General features: G+C 41.4%; 1 protein-coding gene across 6 annotated transcripts in view; it reads left to right on the top strand.

Annotated features, from left to right (window-relative positions):
* KCNMA1 (potassium calcium-activated channel subfamily M alpha 1) overlaps positions 1-15,454 on the top strand; it is an 845,861-nt gene that overhangs the window by 608,247 nt on the left and 222,160 nt on the right. For all 6 annotated transcript variants that reach the window (XM_077820942.1, XM_077820941.1, XM_077820940.1 and 3 more), the window contains exons 7-9: positions 7,170-7,245; positions 11,414-11,584; positions 13,243-13,334. In XM_077820942.1, the coding sequence (XP_077677068.1) occupies positions 7,170-7,245; positions 11,414-11,584; positions 13,243-13,334 (339 nt within the window). The remainder of the gene's footprint in view (positions 1-7,169; positions 7,246-11,413; positions 11,585-13,242; positions 13,335-15,454) is intronic.

Below are 15,454 nucleotides of genomic sequence, written 5' to 3'. Positions count from 1 at the left end.
TGGTTAAATTTAAGGACACAGAGATTTGAATCCTATGTTATGATCAAACATAACCACCGATAGGATAGGATGTGATCTGATATAATGTGATATGATATAATATAATATATTAACCATCTACCTACTCCAGTTGGACAACTCATGTACTTAAAGTTATCCGCATGCTGGATAGGGGTGTCAATCTATTTCAGAGTATGTATTGCTCAAAGACATTCAGACAGCTGAATATGAAGGTACTTGGCAAACTGAATGACAAGCATTTGATCGATCAGTAAATCACATTTTTGAATATATTATCTTCTACCAGTGTGGAAGTTACTCTTAAAATAAAAAACACTAACAGTACTTTCACCCTCTTTTCTTTAAAAAGAGTTTTGAATTTAATTATAAAACAAAAAACAGATGTATAAAATATATTTACAAATAAGTATAAAAACCAAACCTTACACCAGAGGTTCTCAACCTGTTTACCATTGTGAGCTGCATATGTTCTATGTGTTATGCAGGCCACATCCACACAATATATATACTACTAGGGTGACCAGATGTCCCGATTTTATAGGGACAGTCCCGATATTTGGGGCTTTGTCTTATATAGGTGCCTATTACCCCCCACTCCCTGTCCTGATTTTTCACACTTGCTGTCTGGTCACCCTGTATACTAACTGTAGGGCCCTGAGGATGGCACATGGGCCAAAGCCAGTGGTGAGCTGGAGCCGGTTCGCTGGAACCGGTTGTTAAATTTAGAAGCCCTGTTAGAACCGGTTGTCCCACAAAGGTCTCATGGGCCTCATCCCACAAGGGACAACCAGTTCTAAAAGGGCTTCTAAAATTAACAACCGGCCAAAAGTGGCACCTTAGGCACCACCTCTATGGGTGCTCTGGGGCTGGAGCGCCCACCGGCAGCTCCTCACCCAGCCCCAGCTCACCTCACCTCCGCTCCGCCTCTGCCTCCTCCCCTGAACTCATGACTCCTTTCCTCCACCCCTGCCCCCCCACCCCGGCTTCCCACGAATCAGGAAGGGGGGCACTCGGGGAGCGCGAGGAGGGCCGCCTGTGCCGCAGCAGGTAACCTGGGGGGTGCACTCAGGGGAACCGCTCCTCGCCCCAGCTCACCTCTGCCTCCCTGGGCCTGAGCGTGAAGCCGCTGCTTGCTTCTCAGCCCTCCCCGGCTTCCCACGTGAACAGCTGATTCGCGGGAAACCAGAGGGGAGCCGGGCGGCACGTTCAGGAGAGGAGGTTACGCAGGTGGTGTCGGAGAGAAGGCTTTGGATTCTTTGACCATGGGATGGTGTTCCATGAAGGAGGAGTGCTGGGCAGAGATGGGCTCCACCTAACAAAGAGAGGGAAGAGCATGTTTGCGAGCAGGCTGGCTAACCTAGAGAGGAGGGCTTTAAACTAGGTTCACCAGGGGAAGGAGACCAAAGCCCTGAGGTAAGTGGGCAAGCAGGATACCGGGAGGAATCACAGGCAGGAATGTCTGTGAGGGGAGGGCTCCTACCTCATACTGAGAATGAGGGGCGATCAGCAGGTTATCTCAAGTGCCTATATACAAATGCACAAAGCTTTGGAAACAAGCAGGGAGAACTGGAGGTCCTGGTGAAGGCAAGGAATTATGACATGATTGGAATAATAGAGACTTGGTGGGATAACTCACATGACTGGAGTACTGTCATGGATGGTTATAAACTGTTCAGGAAGGACAGGCAGGGCAGAAAAGGTGGGGGAGTAGCACTGTATGTAAGGGAGCAGTATGACTGCTCAGAGCTCCGGTATGAAACTGCAGAAAAATCTGAGTGTCTCTGGATTAAGTTTAGAAGTGTGAGCAACAAGAGTGATGTCGTGGTGGGAGTCTGCTATAGACCACCGGACCAGAGGGATGAGGTGGATGAGGCTTTCTTCCGATAGCTTGCAGAAGCTACTAGATCGCACGACCTGATTCTCATGGGCGACTTTAATCATCCTGATATCCGCTGGGAGAGCACTACAGCGGTGCACAGACAATCCAGGAAGTTTTTGGAAAATGTAGGGGACAATTTCTTGGTGCAAGTGCTAGAGGAGCCAACTAGGGGGAGAGCTTTTCTTGACCTGCTGCTCACAAACCAGGAAGAATTAGTAGGGGAAGCAAAAGGGGATGGGAATCTGAGAGGCAGTGACAATGAGTTGGTCGAGTTCAGGATCCTAACACAGGGAAGAAAGGTAAGCAGCAGAATATGGACCCTGGACTTCAGGAAAGCAGACTTCGACTCCCTCAGGGAACTGATGGGTGGGATTCCCTGGGGGAATAACATGAGGGGGAAAGGAGTCCAGGAGAGCTGGCTGTATTTCAAAGAATCCCTATTGAGGTTACAGGGACAAACCATCCCGATGTGTCGAAAGAATAGTAAATATGGCAGGCGACCAGCTTGGCTTAACAGTGAAATCCTTGAGGATCTTAAACATAAAAAAGAAGCTTACAAGAAGTGGAAAATTGGACAAATGACCAGGGAAGAGTATAAAAATGTTGCTCGGGCATGTAGGAATGAAATCAGGAGGGCCAAATCGCACCTGGAGCTGCAGGTAGCAAGAGATGTTAAGAGTAACAAGAAGGGTTTCTTCAGGTATGTTGTGCAACAAGAAGAAAGCCAAGGAAAGTGTGGGCCCCTTACTGAATGAGGGAGGCAACCTAGTGACAGAGGATGTGGAAAAAGCTAATGTACTCAGTGCTTTTTTTGCCTCTGTCTTCACGAACAAGGTCAGCTCCCAGACTGCTGCGCTGGGCAACACAGCATGGGGAGTAGGTGGCTAGCCCCTGTGGAGAAAGAAGTGGTTAGGGACTATTTAGAAAAGCTGGACATGCACAAGTCCATGGGGCCAGATGCGTTGCATCCGAGAGTGCTAAAGAAGCTGGCGGCTGTGATTGCAGAGCATTGGCCATTATCTTTGAAAACTCATGGCAATCGGGGGAAGTCCCGGACGACTGGAAAAAGGTTAATGTAGTGCCCATCTTTAAAAAAGGGAAGGAGGAGGATCCTGGGAACTACAGGTCAGTCAGCCTCACCTCAGTCCCCAGAAAAATCATGGAGCAGGTCCTCAAGGAATCAATCCTGAAGCACTTACACGAGAGGAAAGTGATCAGAAACAGCATGGATTCACCAAGGGAAGGTCATGCCTGACTAATCTAATTGCCTTCTATGATGAGATTACTGGTTCTGTGGATGAAGGGAAAGCAGTGGATGTATTGTTTCTTGACTTTAGCAAAGCTTTTGACACCGTCTCCCACAGTATTCTTGTCAGCAAGTTAAAGAATTATGGGCTGGATGAATGCACTATAAGGTGGGTAGAAAGTTGGCTAGATTGTCGGGCTCAACGGGTAGTGATCAATGGCTCCATATCTAGATGGCAGCCGGTATCAAGTGGAGTGCCCCAAGGGTCGGTCCTGGGGGCGGTTTTGTTCAATATCTTCATAAATGATCTGGAGGATGGTGTGGATTGCACTCTCAGCAAATCTGCGGATGATACTAAACTAGGAGGAGTGGTAGATACGGTGGCAGGTAGGGATAGGATGCAGACAGACCTAGACAAATTGGAGGATTGGGCCAAAAGAAATCTGATGAGGTTCATCAAGGATAAGTGCAGGGTCCTGCACTTAGGACGGAAGAATCCAATGCACCGCTACAGACTAGGGACCAAATGGCTAGGCAGCAGTTCTGCAGAAAAGGATCTAGGGGTGACAGTGGACGAGAAGCTGGATATGAGTCAACAGTGTGCCCTTGTTGCCAAGAAGGCCAATGGCATTTTGGGATGTATAAGTAGGGGCATAGCGAGCAGATCGAGGGACGTGATCGTTCCCCTCTATTCGACATTGGTGAGGCCTCATCTGGAGTACTGTGTCCAGTTTTGGGCCCCACACTACAAGAAGGATGTGGAAAAATTGGAGAGAGTCCAGCGAAGGGCAACAAAAATGATTAGGGGTCTAGAACACATGACTTATGAGGAGAGGCTGAGGGAGCTGGGATTGTTTAGTCTGCAGAAGAGAAGAATGAGGGGGGATTTGATAGCTGCTTTCAACTACCTGAGAGGTGGTTCCAAAGAGGATGGTTCTAGACTATTCTCAGTGGTATCAGATGACAGGACAAGGAGTAATGGTCTCAAGTTGCAGTGGGGGAGGTTTAGGTTGGATATTAGGAAAAACATTTTCACTAGGAGGGTGGTGAAACACTGGAATGCGTTACCTAGGGAGGTGGTAGAATCTCCTTCCTTAGACGTTTTTAAGGTCAGGCTTCACAAAGCCCTGGCTGGGATGATTTAATTGGGGATTGGTCCTGCTTTGAGCAGGGGGTTGGACTAGATGAGCTCCTGAGGTCCCTTCCAACCCTGATATTCTATGATTCTATGATAGGTGGAGTGGAGGTGAGGTGGGGCTGGGCGAGGAGCTGCTGCTGGGTGCTCTGCACCCACCAAATTTTCCCCGTGGGGGCTCCAGCCCCAGAGCACCTGGGGAGTCGGTGCCTAAGGCGCCACTTTCGATGTGATTGGTGGCCTAGCTATGCTACCTTGCCCCTAGGAGTCAGAGGACCTGCCGGATGCTTCCTGGGAGCCACCCCAGGTAAGCATCGCCGGGACTCCCCACCTCGCCCCCCGGCAGGTCCCTCTGGCTCTTAGGGGTGGGGCACGGTGAGCACCCAGTACAGTGGCCCATGAGACCCTCCTGCACAGTTCTGGGGACAGTCAGGGGACAGGGGAGGGGTGTTGCTGGGGCAGGGGTCCCGGGGGGGGCATCAAGGAATGTGGGAGGTTGGATAGGGCAGGAGTCCCGGGGGACAGGGGCGGGCCACGACCCCCTCGTGGGGTGAGGAGGGAACCAGTTGTCAAGATTTTGGCAGCTCATCACTGGCCAAAGCTGAATTCCCATTTGAACTAAAGAATATCTTTTAGAAGAAAACATCCAATCTTGATGGGGCAAAGTAGCTTGACTCCAGTGGGGCTGCAGAGGTTCATCTGTACAGAGTAATTTTGAAAATGGGGCCTTATGTATGAACTGTAAATGTAAATGTAAACATTATTTAATTTGGAAGCCGAATCTTTACCACATCTGGCCACTTTCGTACACTGCCGCATCCACAATTCCTTTTTCCCCTAATGCAGCTGTACCTTCAATAGCTACAGTTTAGCCACAAATTATATATGATTGGACAATTAAAAAACACCATGTTATTCTCCTTGTCTACCTCCTATCCCTCAAGACCCAGTATAGCTACAGACTTGGGTTCTGATCCTATAAACACTCAGAGACTTGCAAATACACATCCGGAGGGGACTGAAGGGTCAGGCCATGATGTATCAGTCTGTAAAAGCTTTAGGAAAAAATAGTTCCTACACAAGAACATCTTCCAACTTAGATTACTGCAGCCACTAATAAAGTTTTCCAAAACACTCCAAGAGTATGTAAAATTAAAGCATTAAAATTAGGCTTCCTTATTAGCTGGGGGATTGTTATTAGCTGAAAATGAGATTGAATTACAGCACCATGGACTCCTAAATCTCTAGTTTATCTATGGATTCATAACATTTTTGTGTGTTTATAAAAAGGAAAAGTATCTTATCTGATACTTTGTGTAAAGTTTTAGCTTGATTTTCGCGGAACTATTAATATCAAGAATAGAGGTGGTCAAATCATTTATAATATAATAAATAATATTCATTGCTATTTAACCGTTTCTCCTATTTGCATATTGTTCTCTAACTGATCCTATCTAGTCATGTATTTGATACTTGCAAACCTTAGTCAGATAATTGTAAGAAAGTTTATGCCATGCGTTCACATCAGCTAGTCCTTATTCAGAACGTGCAATCCATCACCCGAGTCACGTGGGTATTGTTATACTCTCTGTCTGGATTATTTAAACTTTTTAAATAGGAAAATAATCAACAATGCATTTTCTGGTACGAATTTTGGGACAAACCATGCACAAAAATAGGTGGAACTTCCAGGATTAACAAATATGTTCGCACATACCTACTGACCATTTGAATGCTCAAGAATAATGAATAAAATAATCTCACAAAAGATAGCAAATTGACCTTCTTGCTTTTATTCCTTCATACAAGGAAGTGTTTTCACCATCAATGTTTTGCAAAATCATAGCTTATATGGGGAAAACTGACAGAAGCACCAGAACACTGCAAATTTCATCATACTCTTGCAGAAGGAGAATTCCTCCCCTCTTCCCACAAAGGGGGTGGGACGGTCACATGGAGACCTAACATCCTTACATTATCCTAATTCCCATGACAGCATAGCTCCAAATTTACGAGTGAGAATATGGCAACTGCAGACTAATGCAATAATCTGTTCATTGATTATTTTCCATACGTGCAGAATAAAACCTCAATCCTGCAACAATTTACATAGGTGTTTAACTTTATACGCAATGAGCTATTCCACTGAACTCAGTAAATGCATTTTTCATGAATGGGGCTGCTCACAGTATATAAGGTCTCAGCAGGGATGGAGCTAAAAGCAAAAAGCATACTAAAGAAACACACCAGGCAGAAAAAATGAAACCAATTGGAAAAAAAGCAGAGATGTACAAATAAATGTTACAAGTTTAAAAGGTCTGTTTCCAAGCTGATGTAAATTGATGTAGCTCCCCTGACTTCGTTAGATCTACACTAATTTGCACCAGCTGAAAATACGGCCCAAAGTATTTACACTGAACTAATTGCTATTCAGAATCCAGGTAGAAATAAGCAGAGGAAAAAAGGGGGAAAGAGGAATAAAGAAAAGAAAATGGGAATGTGGAAATAGGGAAAGAATGGATGTTTTAGGCCTGTGGTGTCTCCTATTTGATCATGATCAAATCTCCTAGAACTTTTCTACAATATCATTCATTCCATTTAATAGCTTCACAAAAGCTGCATGTAAAGCTGTATAAAATCTGTGAAAGCAGATATTGCAAGCTATGTAATAATATTTTTTGCATATATTTTTTTCAGTATTTGTTAAATTCCCAGACAGTGCCTGCTCCTGTTCCCACTAAAATCAATATGAGGAACTTCAGGTCTAACGTATATACACAGCAAACTCTTTCTGTGTACAGATACTCATTAAAAAGTGTGTTTATATAACTTGTGTTCCTGTTACAACTTACCTGTAAAATATAATATATATTTGTTTGTTTGTGCAGTAATTCCATCAAGCTGGTGAATCTGTGCTCTATATTTATCAGCACATGGCTGACAGCAGCTGGGTTCATACATTTGGTAAGTTAACTTGAAAATACTTCATCAGGTTTATTTCACGGATTACCTCCTCTGAGCTACTTTATTACCTGAAATTACCTTGCTTGGGATAATCCCTTGACACTGTTACAGAGTACGGTAAAGAAAGGCATCACAGCTGGCTGACTTTCCAGCCTTGTACCCAAAACTAATTCTGAACAGTAAGTAATATTCACTTCACTAACCTCCGTGTTTAGGTTCAGAAATAGTTACATAAGTCTGGGACTTGGATTTTAATAGAACTCTTTTAATAATCACATCCTACCACTAGGTGGCAATATTGCCTTAATAATTACCAAGAGTACTTGTCAGAAAAGGCTGGTACAGCATAAATGGTAATGCATCCGATGAAGTGAGCTGCAGCTTACGAAAGCTTATGCTCTAATAAATTTGTTAGTCTCCAAGGTGCCACAAGTCCTCCTTTTCTTTTTTACGGATACAGACTAACACGGCTGCTACTCTGAAACCTGTCATAAATGGTAATGACATCCTGGAAAACACATGGCTTCGCCAAAAAAGCAGTTTTGTATTTTCAGAAGAATTAATCTGATTTACTAACATTTTAGAGTAGGGTTCTTAGAGATTAGTTCTCTGCCTTATTCAGTTTTTTTAAAAAAATCATATCACTTTCAGCCCCTGACAAAAATATTATCTACGTTTGATGGTTTACGCTCTTATTCAGTATTGATTAGCTGTATGTTTTAAACACTTCTATAACTAAAAAGATCTCAGTTATAAAATAATGGCATTAATATGCATTTTAAAAGTTAAAAAAGCAATAACAGTTTTGAAATGAATTGTTTACTGTCAATTATATTTTGTAAATACAATTTAATATGACTTTAGATGTACATTGTGTAGCAGATAATTTTGCCCAGCTTAGGGTCAGTAAGATATCGGGTTGTTAGCAGCAGCAATCTATGCAACAACAGATTTCGGGCCAGATTCTGATTTCAGTTACATCGGTGTAAGTCTGGAGTAACTTCATTGACTTCAATTGAATTATTCTGAATTTACATTAGTGTACATGTGGTTAAAATTAGACCCATGATCTTTTAATTATGGAAGGTAGTCGTTTGACCAAATGTCTGTTTTCCACTCTAAGAAAATATTCATATCTTACCTACCATTTCAAAATTTGAATGCCCTATAATGTCCTTATTTCTGTGGATGACTACGTTTCTGACACCTATATCACACAGGAAAATGATAAAAGACAAAAACATCCTGGCACTTGCGGGTGAACCACCTTTCAAAAAGTGATTGCTCTGTATCTGACCTATCAGACCTCATCCTCAAAGGAAATCTGCACAACGCTTTCAAAAGATGAGCTGGGAGCTTAAATTCATTACTCTGCTAGACACCAAAAATCATGGACTGAACAGAGACACTGGATTTATAGCTTATTATAACAATCTGTAAGCCACTAGCCCCTTCTTTTGTCTTGTGACTGCAGAGGCGTTAACAGGCTATTCTACCTTGAATGGTCCCTTACAATATGTGATAAGTACTTATGCTAAAGAATCTGTTCCACCTTCCATTTAGCTGTGATGTGGGAGTTCCTTTCCGAGACTTTAAAAAGAGCTCTAGGTGGCTTGAATGCTTGTTTCTCTCGCCATAGGCGCTGACTCCATGGATGCTTCGGGGCTGGAGCATCCATGGAACAAAAAATTGTGGGTGCTCAGCTCCCACCAGCTACAGCTGTTCAGCAATGCCCTCAATCAGCTAATCTGGGGCATCCCTGATCAGCTGATCGGCAGTGCCACCAAGCAGATGATCGGCAGCTGAGGGAGGGCCTTGGGTTAGGATGGAGATTAGCGAGCAGTGGGAGGGTGGGGACCTCCGGGAAGGGGTGGAGTGGGAAGAGGCGGGGCGAGGGCTGGGACTCAGGGCTAGTGTGGGAAGAAATGAAGGGAGGGCGGAACCTTGGGGGAAGGGGCAAAGTGGGGGTGGGTCCTTAGGGTGAAGTAGTGGTAGAGCACCTCCGGGGAAAAATAAAAGTCAACACCTATGTGTCTCACCAACAGAAGTTGGTCCAATGAAATATATTATCTCACCCACCTTGTCTCTCTCATATCACAAATCCTCCTCTGTGACTTTTGTGATACAAGCGTCATCATCAGCCTGCATTTAGTGGCTCAAAAGACCAGACTCAGGGTAGGTCTACACTACCGCCTAAGTCAATCTAATTTATGTTGCTCAGGGGTATGAAAAAAACACACCCTGAGGGACGCAAGTTACAGCGACCCAAGCACTGTCCACACCGGTGCTATGCCGGCGGGAGATGTTATGTTGGCCGGAGATGGACAAAACATGTTATAATTGTGCCATGCATTGTTGTTAATTATTTATTAATAGTTCAGGTATTATTTTTCTAGGTTTGAGGAGAAGCAGGTTTTTAAAAGTTTAATAAGTTGTTGATAAGTATTAATTTTAAAACTTTAATAAGTTGTTAAAAAAGTTTAATTTTAAAAGTTTAATAAGTTTTACAAGTTTAATAAGTTGTTGATTTTCTGTTTCAGTGTTTCTCACACTTTCTTTTCATGCTTTTCAGTACAGGTGGTCTAATTCTACTGCAGGGTTTCTCAAATGTGTAATATCATAATGTGGACCACATCTTATGAGCTGTAGCTCACGAAAGCTCATGCTCAAATAAATTGGTTAGTCTCTAAGGTGCCACAAGTACTCCTTTTCTTTTTGCGAATACAGACTAACACGGCTGTTACTCTGAAACCTGATCTTATGGAAAGATTATCATATGGATAGTTTCCTTCCCATTCATAATCGCGTATCATCCCTGTGGTAACTGCAATAGCTGGCTACATGGGAAAATAAAATTTGGAAATTACTTACTGTATTTTAGCTGCTTTTTAATAAAATTTCTGAACTGGAAAATAAGAGGGGGAGCCAGACCCTTGGAACCAGCCAGTTCTCCTAGGACTACCAGCAAGTGATCCACAGATCACAGTTTGGGAACCTCTGCTCTATAGTAATTTTAAACACAGATCTCTGTTACCTTGTTTGGAATTTGAAACCATTTTATTTACTGTTAGGAAACAAGATAAAGTCACTCTGGTTTGCTTCCCATTCTCGTAGCCTGAGGTGCTCAGGAAGCTTGGGAGGAATGGTTAAAAATGGCAAGCTTTTTTTTTTTTAAATTGGTTTGTTTATTTCCATATTCAGAAGTTTAAGAGACAACTTTTCAATTCGGTGCCTTTTAAATTGTGCCCAAATATTTTCAAGTGCTTCTATTTGTTGGCATGTACTTATGCATGAATTGAATAACGGAGACTATCACTTGAGCACGCACAGAATTCTCCCAGAGTTTTGATTGCATACATCAATGCACTTACTAGCATTGCAGGTTCACTTCAAGGATCCTTTAGAAAATTTGCTCCTTGATGAATTTCAGACTGGAACCAGTCTTTGTAGTCAACCTAAGTTGTTATTGGTCACTGTCAGAGAAAGAATGCCAAACTAGATAGACCTCGTGTCTGATCTAGCATGGCAATTCTAGTCTTCTTATAGATGCATGAAAACAGGGGGTTATAAAAGAACTCTAGCTTACAAGATCTCAACCAATTCATTGGTCAGGCCATAACTCTTGATATGTGTAGCAGTTCTTTCTGCTGGGTGTAGTGAGATCTGCTCAACTGTTTAGTCATCTATAATTATCTTTCCGTCTGATGGTTGGGCATAAATCATGCTACTGCCGATAGCTAGTAAAAACTTGAGTTTTGATTGTAGAAGCTTGTGATTGTGGAACTAAAAGCTATGAGTTTTTGTAACCAGAGATCTGTTTCTCATGATGTATACATGTGGTTAACTAACAACCATTACTATGTACATGACATCATTGGCCATGCGTTATTTTAGAAGGAAAAGGAAGGTGAGATTATCTGTATTCCATTATAAACTAGATACTTTAGTAACAACTGGTGACAGCGTTTTCCACAAGTAACATAAGCAAGAGGACCCTGTATGGTAGCAATGGAATTGTACAACTCTAATTAAGGCAGAATTTGGCCCTTGATTAGTAAAATGTTTCCAGCATTATATGCATGCCAATTAGACAAAAGTAAATAATTACAACTAGTATTAATCTGTTACTGCCCTATTAAATCATTCTATTTGTCCTTTTATGTTTTAGGTGGAGAACTCAGGGGATCCATGGGAAAATTTCCAAAATAACCAACCACTTACATATTGGGAATGTGTTTATTTACTAATGGTTACAATGTCCACTGTTGGCTATGGAGATGTTTATGCAAAAACAACCCTTGGTCGCCTTTTCATGGTCTTCTTCATCCTCGGGGGATTGGTAAAATGTCTTTATTGCTACTACTACTTTAATACCAGCTCTTTTATATCCCCTAAAGTTTATTAAGCAGCAACCTGAACTGTAGTGTCTGATTTAGTAAGTTAAAGACATAAGAATTTTAAACAATTCAGCTACATACCTTTTTCATTTTATAAGACAAGTATTTTGTTAAGCGAGATCATCATATTTTTGAAGATTGTCATTAATCTACAGTAAGAATAACTTTAATATATTTACGATAGTAATGCATGTAAATACATGAAATGCCTTAACAATTCTATTTACAGTCCATTACTTTTCAGTGACACTAACTGTTGTGCATTGTTTGATGATGGTCATTGATATTTTGAAGGAAGTTTGCGGTTTCAAGAGCCCTCCCCCACCCTCTGTGTTCCTTCCCAGAATTCCAACAAACACTGTGGCTTAGTACTGCCTTAAAGAGCAGCATGCCTGATACAGACATTAGCAAACCCTGTTCTCTTTAATTTCAAACATGCAACCATGTCATGATGTTCACTCACAGTAGACTACATTTAGTATAAACACAACAAATTTCCTTTAACTCCTTTTAACAAATTGTATCGCTCCTTTTCCTGTTCAAATAAATATGTACACAGCACTAAAATTACTAATTGTTCTATGTCAAATTACCCTTTTTTATCATTGCTAGTACCACTACAGCAACTGCTGCATTTTGTCTTTTAAAAGAGCAGTTTATGTTAAGATTTATGCTCTGTAAGGTAAGTGTGAATTAAAATTCAGTCACAATATATGTATTGTACGTTTACGTGCACATGTGTATTGTTGTTATACACATATATTTATTGTACATACGCATACGTCTCTCTGTAGGAGGTTTTTGTATAACAGATACATTATCAATGCAAAATGTATAATATATATGCACTTACATACAAAAGACACACATATTTGCATATGGATAAAGAGACCAAGTTGACTGGCAGCAGCTCTTAGAAGTATCCAGCCACAAGCAAGATGTTTGTTGGACAAAACATGGCAGATCAGTTTTTTTCTCCTTACTACCTTTTTCTGTCACATGTTCTTTCAAACCTTTTGAAAACAAAACTTTTGAAAAAGGTTGGTTTTGTTTTGTTTTTTTGAGGGGGAGTTGACACCATTTTGATTCTTGAGAGCAGGCAAACGCCTGGCACCATATTGTTTTTGTCTTCTTTTGAATCTTCATTGAAAAAGTCCACCTATCTCTCCGCCCGCGCCCCCCCCCCAAAAAAAGTAACAATCGTAATATCCACTTTTGTTTTTTGCAGCATGAATAGTCTTCCCTCCTCCCCCCCCCGCCCCCCCCCCTTCAGGAAGAATTAGACACAGCCAGTATTTTACAATTAGATGCCAATTTGACTTTATTTTGTTCTTCTTTTGTTTTGTGTGCTTTTTTCCCTCTTTTGACCATTACTTTAGTTTATCAAGTATACATCTTCAAGACCAACTTTTACATTGAACCCTCTTATTTTGTTTTATAATTTGCTTTTTTTTTTTTTCATTTTAAAAATACTTTTATAGGTCTAATTCTTTTGCATTTTCAGATTTTAAAAGATATATATCTTCTGAAAATATTCATCATCCCCCTTTCTTTGGCCTCTCTTTTTAGTCTTTTCTTCTGTCTCCTATCTTCTTCTTAGGCCATGTTTGCCAGCTACGTCCCTGAAATCATAGAGTTAATAGGAAACCGCAAGAAATATGGTGGTTCCTATAGTGCGGTTAGTGGAAGAAAGTAAGTATTCCAAGAGGCTCTGCTGCCTCTGCTGCAGTAGAACACTCTCTGCATGCCATTTTCTTTTTTTGTTTTTTTGTTTCATGCATGTAGGCAATGTTTGCTCGCTACGTGCCAGAAATTGCTGCTCTCATCCTTAATCGGAAGAAATACGGCGGGACTTTTAACTCAACCCGAGGCAGAAAGTAAGTCAAAGAAGACCAGGTGTGGTGGTGACACGCTAAAGAACCCCTGGGTGTGGTGACATCTGACTCATGGACATACACTAATATGCTTGTGCTCTGTGACATCAAATGTCACCACCAGAGAGTTGTCACACTATGTTATTAGAGACCTGGGCCATGCTAAGGTACAAGTCGCAATATTTTGCCCCTTTTTCTAGAGAATATCTGGATACCACTAGAACTAAATTGATACATTCTGGAAGGAACCCTGCTATTGCTTCTGCAGTTAGCTTGTGGAACAAGGTCACATCACACTTTTCTAAGCACCAACCAGCTAGACATCACTTGATTGTCTCTTGAGCAAGTAATTATACTGGTCATCATTTGAAATTACTCCGTCCATGAGAAAATTGGGTATGGCAGAACATGACATGGGCGCTTTATGTTGTCCGGGTTATTTCATTATGATGGCCACACTGGAGGATGATATTGCTACTTTTCATTGATCAAATCCTAAGAGATGCTAACTACATGCAACTTCAGTTGACTTAATTTGGCGTTTGCAGGTGCTTGGCACTTCTCAAGATTTGGAACAGTCTTTTTAAAACCATTATATGCCCTAGCCTGAAAAGCATGCATCCGATGAAGTGAGCTGTAGCTCACGAAAGCTTATGCTCAAATAAATTTGTTAGTCTCTAAGGTGCCACAAGTACTCCTTTTCTTTTTGCACATAAGAATAATTCTTTTTGGCTGGTAGCAACACTTATGCTTAAATAGGCCACATAAACCTTCAAAAATTAACTGCTTTACATTTCCATTGAATGCCTGTTTTTCATCTTGACCATGTTACAGCCAAGTCTATCTGAAAGCCATGATAGATCTGTTGGGAAATAGCCTCAAATAAGGTCTATATACTCAGAGAATAATATTCTCTTTTCTGTTCCACTCTACAAGTATTTCCATCTTCTCTTGAGTTCAGCTCATCCTTCTGTCATTCCAGTGCAGAAATGGAGAAAACTGGCCTCAAGACTTTTCACATACACTTTTCCACAAAACATAGTAGAGGACACTCTGAATAATCCTTTTTAGTGGAATCTAATTGTTTGTCCCTCCCCTCATCTTTGAGAATTAAGCATTTCAGTTTAGTCCCTTTGAAACCATCACTTTACACACGATGTTCATGTGACATGAATATGGTAAAATCAAGTTATTTCTCTTCCTTGTTGAGTTGAGAGACTCTAAAGACCTGTAACCATTTACCAGCTAATTCCTGAGCACTGGTTTACACCATGTGATCCACAAGTAAAAGCTTTTCCTTCACTGATTTGTTACATCATTGAGCATTACAATGTGTCCCAGTTAAGCAGAGGATCCTTAATCACTCTTTTTTCCTTGGTTTTTTTTTTTTTTAAAAAGATACTCTCAAATGCCTAAAATACATAACTACTACCAGTACCAGAATCTGCTAGTACAGTTCACCCAGACCGGTTGGGTCTATAATCCTCAAGATTAACAAAAGCATCTTCATTGGCATTTGCCTTCTCTGACCATCAAAGAGAGAGGGAGATCACTAGTTTCTCCAAAATGTTTAGTTTTAATATCTGTCTACTCAGTTTCCTACATGTAGTCTTAAGTCTAGAAGCTTTTCAAACATAAAGCCACAGAATTAGCTGGTATAACTCTTATTGGAGTTTCATCAGCAGAGAATATGACCCAGTAAATACAGTTATAAAAATACAGTTTCAATCCCCCTAGTCTAGTCTTTTTTGTCACTGGTACCCAGCATTGCTCTGTTGTCTCTAAACTTGGACCTGATCTTCAGTCAAACTCCAACATCGTGAAGGCCTCAACTCCCAGATCACAGGCTTCCCGCTAGCTTTGGGCCTTGCTTCATCTTATTTTATCACAGCTTTTTCTTTTTGCTTTATTTATATGTGCTCTGTTTGTTTTTAGCTC

The sequence above is a fragment of the Eretmochelys imbricata genome, chromosome 7 (assembly GCF_965152235.1).
Source record: "Eretmochelys imbricata isolate rEreImb1 chromosome 7, rEreImb1.hap1, whole genome shotgun sequence".
Lineage (NCBI taxonomy): Eukaryota > Metazoa > Chordata > Testudines > Cheloniidae > Eretmochelys > Eretmochelys imbricata.
The sequence above is the reverse complement of the archived record's forward strand: the minus strand, read 5'-3'. Positions and strand labels throughout refer to the sequence as shown.